Source organism: Cheilinus undulatus, linkage group 21 (assembly GCF_018320785.1).
Source record: "Cheilinus undulatus linkage group 21, ASM1832078v1, whole genome shotgun sequence".
Taxonomy (NCBI): domain Eukaryota; kingdom Metazoa; phylum Chordata; class Actinopteri; order Labriformes; family Labridae; genus Cheilinus; species Cheilinus undulatus.
The window spans coordinates 37728808-37735633 of NC_054885.1; the positions used below are offsets into that span (position 1 = coordinate 37728808).

Below are 6826 nucleotides of genomic sequence, written 5' to 3' on the forward strand. Positions count from 1 at the left end.
GCATTTGTTTATTTCTAGTGTCCCCTTTTTATGTGTTATCATCACTTTTGAAATGCAAATGCCTCAGCTGCATGAAGGATGTCGTGGAAGGGAGATGGGGCCAGCAGATGACAACCCTGTTCACAGAGTGGCATGTTGTCACTTGTAACCGAGCAGAGACCATTCAGTCATGGTATTCCTTCAGTAGAATCTACAAATATCTGTGTAAACACTGCAAAATGATACAGCACCCGATACAAAATATGAAACAGTAAGTTGGATTACACAAGCTTAAAGTGAATTTACCTCCTGTGATTCCCCATAGATGAAAACATGGCACTGGTAAAGATGGTCCGTATGATCACAAAGCATGATCACTCAAAGAGTATAAAACCACACAGTCGGACTCTGCCTCCCGTGCTTGAAATAAGCCAACAAACACTAAAAGAGAATTATCCAGAAATGGTGCTACAATGAAGTGTAAAATAAACACCATGATGACTCTCATATATTCCAGGCACAGTTTCATAGTCCTTGCTCCCAGCACAATATTCTGTACACCTAGCATGCCAAAAATAATCCAAAGGCAAAATGTTGTCCAACATTTTTGTCCTCGTTCTTCTCAGGCTCCCTGGCCTTTCTAATGAGAAGTATCCAAACTCCTTCCTCGTTCTTGTCTCAGTCCCTTAGTCACAGCTTCTGCTGTGCCGACACACCCTTCCAGTAATCAAGGATGTCATGCAGGTCCTCGCCTTTAGCAAACTGCACCTTTTTTCTAAGGGCATTTCCGGCCGTCACATAACAGGACTCGTCCCGCTGGCCTTTCCGGTAGGGACGAAATCGCTCCCAGATCCGCAGAGTGCTCTCTGAGGAGTACTCCGGGCTGGAGGAGTAGCCAGAGTAACTGGAATGGTGGCGGGCAGGTGAGAGCTGGGAGTACGATGCTGCATCCCTGCGGGAGCGCGACAGTGGTTTAAGGAAGGACACCCTCTGGGCTGGGGAGCCTTGGTGGGAGCCTTCGTAGTAGAGAGCTGGGACGGAGTGGCGGTGCTCCGAGCAGTGGTAGTCCTGCTGCACGTCTTGCTGTTGCATTTGTTGTTGTTGATGGTAATGATGAGGCTTCTGGTTGTCCTGATGTAGGGCACCAACACCACCACTGTCGCACCCACCACCACCCCCTCCGCCACAGCTCCCACTCCCTACCAAAGGCAGCCTCTCGAGGGGCTCCCCACAGCCCACGGGACTGGCACGGTCTGGGTACTGCTGCTGTTGCTGATTACATGCATCAGGGCTCCGTGGCTCAGGAACATCCAGGCTGTATACCCTCGCTTCTCCACGATCTCTGTCCCTACCCATGGAGCCACAAGAGGTGGTGCTGCATTGTTTTTTTACAGCGTTTACAATAACCACAGCAGCATCTGCACTCATTTGCCTCTGAATAGGACGCACAGCATTGGCAGGTGGAGGGGGGCGGTAGGGGGGAGTGACTACGTAGCCACCACCAGTGATCCCTGGGCGTTCAGAGAGAGGGGTGTTCAGGGCAGGGAGTGGAGGAGGAGGGGGTATTTTGTTGGGAGTAATCACCTGGCTTGTTTCAGTCAACCCTTGGGACATTGGGATTAGGCCACGGGTAAGGGAGGAGGTGCTGGTAGGGGGAGGGGAGGTGGGATTGGATGAAGCTATTGGGTTAGTAGAAGCCCCTGAAGCTGCCACTGCAGCATCCAATTTCAGTGCATCTATGCAATTGTTAATGATCTGGTTAACCTTGTCCACCTCCATGGCGATGGTTGAAATCTCCGATGCAGAGCCATGTCCATCATCATCCGAGTCATCCCCTATATCATCACTTCCATTATCGTCCCTTAAATCCAAGCCCCTCATCCCTAAATGCCCGCCGTCTCCTATCCTCTCCATCCCTGCCCCTCCAGTTCTGATATCCATATAATTTCCTTTAGTCGTGGCCATGGCCTCTGAGAAGGCGGTGGCCATCTTTTCCACCTGTGGGATAGTGGAAAGTCTGGAGGAGCTGGTGTTGGCAGAGTGAAGCATCCCAGAGCTTGTGGATGTTGACATGGGGAGTTTTCCTCCGTGGTGGTGCTGATACTGATGGTGCTCTCTTGACTGCTCCTGAAGCTTGTGGACTGCCGCTGGATCATTTGCAACGGCTGCCGCCACCTCCGGTCCATAACGCATTTCCAGAATAGTTTTCTTGACACAGATAGACTTCTTCTTTTCATCATGCATTCGTTTCTTACGTAAACAATAATAAACAAAGCCTAGAACAATAAGCATGCCAAAAAGGCAGCCCACAATGGTCATTATGTAGTGAGTGGTGGTGGAGGGTGTGGGTAGAGTGTCATCCTGGTTTGAGGCCCGAGTAGAGAACGTGATGCAGGTGTGGTTGTAGCGCTGAGAGTTACGGATTGATGCGACACAGAAGGTGTAGTTGGTGTGAGGTTTAAGCTTGTTGAGGGTGATCATCTCCTTCTTGTTCTTCAGGTTCATGACGTCAGACACGAATGTGTAGTTGTACTGTGTGAGGATATACATTTTGCTGTAGGGCCTCGGGATCTGCACAAGAAGGGAGGCTGAAGATAAAGAGACTTGATGGAGCTTGATGCTGGGGATGTAGCTGTTCTCTGTAGATGAAGAAGAGGTGGTGGCCTGGTGATACGGCCCCACACCACCAAACATCTCAGGCCCAATCCCAGAGGGGCCGTCCAGATCCGGTGGGAGAGAAGTCATCCCTGGAATCATGACTCCATCCCGGCAATGGTGGAACAAAATATTTTTAGCATTTCGCCCAGAATGACCAGAAGCGGTGAGTAAAGGGTAGCCGAACATCTCCCGAGGCGTCTCACACTGAAGGCGGTCGTAGGTGTGCGTGATGTTGTTGAAGGACTCCAGCCAGACCAGGAAGCTGTACAGGTCACAGCCACAGTGGAACGGATTCGCCGCCAGCTCACAAACCATCAGCCGACTGACAATCGTGAACGTATTCGGGTCGATACGGGCGAGTTTGTTGGATGACAGGTCAATGCTGCTGAGGCTGGGGCACTCCCAGAATGCATTGCTGGCAATAACCTCGATAAGGTTGTGCTGGAGGAAGAGACACTGCATTCGTCCAAGCCCTCTCATCATGCCCTCAGTCAGGTTGGTCAGCTTGTTGTAGCCCAGCTGGAGAACCTGAGGAAACACAAAGGAAGCGTTAGAACAACAGTACAAGTAAATCAGCTGTTCATTGTCTCATCAGTTTGCTCCTCTCTGTGACGTGTGTTAAATTCCTGGTTCAACAGGGAGGAAATGTGACCTAATTAGACTTTGGAATTATTTGATCAACAGTTCCAATCATAGGTTCACTAAAAAGTCTTCTTTGAAGTAGAATTTGCCATGGGCTACAGAGCTTCATGCTGTTTTTGTTTAAGCTGAGTTGCATATATCTACAGAATATTTTACCATGCATTGGGACTGCTATTACAAGTTATTATTTAGATTTTAAGAGAAATGGTTCAACAATGTACCATCTTTGCAGACATACATTAAAATCAAGCATAACTATGGTTCTGATGTTAGAGCTAATGGAACGGTTAGTTCTCTTTAGAGCAGGAATCCTTTCCTCTCTTAAAGTCGGCCGGATTTAAAAACATCCCAGAGGAGCAGAGATGGTGTCAACTTTGTGATCTAGTGAATGTTGAGAATAAATCTTTGTCTTTTATATGGACCTTTCTGTGATGAGTTAAGATCACCTCTGATGAATGAAATGTTTACTAAAAATCCTGAAATATTAAGAGCAATGATGATGGCGGGGAAGCAATGGTCGTTTACTTTTATTTTTGTTGATTTATCTTTATTCATGCTTTATTTTAACAAGGAGAACCCAGTGAGACCGAGGCCTCTTTTCCAGGGATGCCCTGCAGCAACACAAGTAAAAAAAAAAAAAAAAAAAAAGAACAACTAAAAATCAGAAAAGTTCACACCCCCACTCACAAACACACATATATAGTTACAAACCTATGTCTAATTCAGTGTTTTGGACCAGTTTTAATTTCCTTCTTTTTAGTAGTTTAGATATTAGCTCTTTAAAAACACAGTAAGACACAGGAAAAAGCAGCTTTGTTGTCACTTGAAAATTATTCCACAATAAAGGTGCAGCAACACTAAAATGGTCCCACTCCACTCAGTCCTAAACTTTGGTGCTTTTAAAGTGATCCAGTTTTGAGATTTGGTTTTGCAGGTTGAGATGTTTATAGACAGGAGAGAAGTCCGATAAGGAGCAGTGTTAATTTTGGCAGCTATTTTTAATTTTAGTCTTAAAAAAGTCGTGAAATGTTTTTAGTTCTAGTCCCATTTTAGTCATTTCTACCCTTTTCAGTTTTAGTCAACAAAAACTCAAAAACATTTTAGTCTAGGGTTAGTCCATAAAAAGTCCTCACATTTTAATCTTTACTTTTAGTCCAAGAATTTATTTTCTTGCCTAAATCTGGTACCAAATCATGGTAGTGTGTTCTCTGCACTCTGCCAAACCTGGGGTCCCTGCTTTCTACAGCTGAGAGGCAGAATAGATACAGCTGCATTGATTTTTGACAGATTTACCCACAGTGGAGAAATATCACAGATTTTGATTGTCCGACGAAAACTACATTACATTTTAGTCTAGTTTTAGTCATCTTGATGAAAACTAAACTTACTTTTGTCATTTTTAGTCATCACAGATCTATTTTTGTTTGTCTTAGTCTAGTTTTTGTCATGGAATAAAAGGCTGTCGACAGGCATTTTTTGTCATAGTTTTAGTCGAGGAAATTAACACTGGTAAGGAGGGAGTGAGCTGTAAAGAAACAAAATGCTGTGCTGCTTCCTGCGTTGACCCAAAGATGGACGGCCTGCAGAGCTATACGGCTCACAGTGATGAGTGTGAAATCTATTAGCGCTGATAAAAAAAGAGCACTGTGATATACAGCATCCAGTGGCTTAAAGTTAGTAAGCACTTGCATGTATATAAAGAGTGCCTTCATAGTCTAAAACAGCTGAAATTGTTTCCTGGATAATCTTTATTGTTCGTCACTGGCAGGCAGGACTTATTTCTGTAAAGAAAACCAAGCAGAGGCCTAACATTCCTAGCTAAATTTTAAATGTGAGACTTCAAAGACAGATCTCAGTCTAACCCAGGTATTTATATTGTTGGACGCGCTCCCTGCTGACATCCTCAGCTGTGGTCCTCACAGCATTAATGGGCTCAATTTTCAGACTTAAGACGTTTTGTTTTTGGGGGGTTCAGCATCAGTTCGAGATGAACAAGAGTGCGCTGAAAAAAAAGTTAAAAAGAGTATAAAATTGAATTGTCTATATAAAGATGAATGTTACAATTCTACCTGTATATCTATGTATTTTACCCAGTGATGTCATTTATGCACAGAAATGGCCAAAGGATTGAACCCTGCAGTACTCCCTTGCTGACCTCTAGAAAGGGCGACTTCACTTTATCCACAACTATTGCTTTTGTTCTCTTTGATAAATAGTTGTGGATGAAGTTGCACGCAGAATTATTAAAACCAAGAGAAATCTTTATAGGCCGGAGTGGTCGACAGTATCAAATGCCTTGGACAGGTCAGTGAACATGGCTGCACATTTTAGACCTTTATCAACTGACTTATAATGGTGTGGTTTAATATGCAGATATTATGCTGAGTTTGACTTTCAGTGTTTGATGCTGACTTTTAAGATTAATATTTAAATGAGTGCTGCGCTGCTTAACCAGTGTGACCTGAAGTCATGACTAAGACTTAGGAGAAAGCTGCAAAGTGCGTGTTCTTCCACTCACAGTTAAAAACTGTTCAGACCAAAGATTCATGAGGAGATTCTTTTAAGAATGTCACTGGTGACAGTTACAGCCGTCTGAACCGGGTCGTCAAAAGTCAAATCAGGATTTAAGAAAGGCAAGCAAGACAAATAATCTTTGAATTTTGATCTGACTGTCTAATGACAGTAGTTTTTTGCACATTTGCACTCTTTTACATCATTAAAGTGCTTCATTATTTAAAAAAGAATAAAAAACTGAAATAGAGGTTGTCAATGATGAGAAGAATCTGTTTGGAAGCATTAATAGTTCAAAATGCTGCTTTAAAGCTGCTTCACTGAGGTGTAGTGCATTTAAAAATGTGTCTGAAGCCAAAAGACTCCTGAATTATTCCCCATTACCTGTAGGTTGGCTTGTCCTGCAAAAGCTCCATCCTCGATGTAGCTGATTTCATTCTTGGTGAGGTTGAGGTCAGTCAGGTTGGTGAAGCGATACATGGAGCTGAAGAGCACAGCTTTCAGCTTATTCTCATTCAACCTCAAGTCATGGACCGTGTTGTTAATGTGCTGGGGGATGGTCTCGTAAGGCGGCTGGTTCTGACTGCAGATAGCCAGCCACACATAGCCCTTGTCCCCTTCAATCAGCCAGCAGTCCCCGTAAACCATGCTGGGAAAGTGGGAGAGAAAGAGGAGGGAGGGAAGAAAAAGAAAGAAGAAAGTGGAAGTAGAAGAAGCACCCGGCATGATGCTGATGGATAGAAATAAAGAGAGGAAGCTTAATTTGTAGGGAGAGAAATGTGAGAATGGGCAGGAGAGGATTTTGTGTTTGCAAGAGAAAGGGGAGCAACACTAGCAGCTAGGAAGGATTTCCAAAGAGGATAAGGGTCCGGGTTGGGTTCTGAAAAAGGGACGAAGGCTTCACAACGCCAGTCACAGCTTTATGGTCATCGTGGCGATCAGCAGGGGGCCCATGTCATCTCATATCTCAGAGGATTTGACTGCGAGGGGGCACAGCTTGTCTTCATAGTCTCTCCTTTGACTTTAGATGGACTGA

The 6826-nt window shown here is 44.5% G+C and overlaps 1 protein-coding gene across 1 annotated transcript; it reads right to left on the reverse strand.

Moving 5' to 3' along the window:
* Positions 1-669: 669 nt before the first annotated feature.
* LOC121503815 (protein phosphatase 1 regulatory subunit 29) lies at positions 670-6599 on the reverse strand. Its single transcript, XM_041778378.1, has 2 exons — positions 6175-6599; positions 670-3165 (listed from the first exon to the last, which is right to left on the reverse strand). Exons 1-2 carry the CDS (start codon positions 6514-6516, stop codon positions 670-672), a joined length of 2838 nt encoding a protein of 945 aa, XP_041634312.1. The 5' UTR covers positions 6517-6599.
* Positions 6600-6826: the final 227 nt, after the last annotated feature.

What these genes read in the sequence shown, in the direction of transcription:
- LOC121503815 (XM_041778378.1), bottom strand. Translation starts at nt 6,516, where the DNA reads ATGCCGGGTGCTTCTTCTACTTCCACTTTCTTCTTTCTTTTTCTTCCC. An exon ending in CAGGACAAGCCAACCTACAG is followed by an intron (nt 3,166 to 6,174) that starts GTAATGGGGAAT and finishes GTGTTTCCTCAG; the next exon opens with GTTCTCCAGCTGGGCTACAA.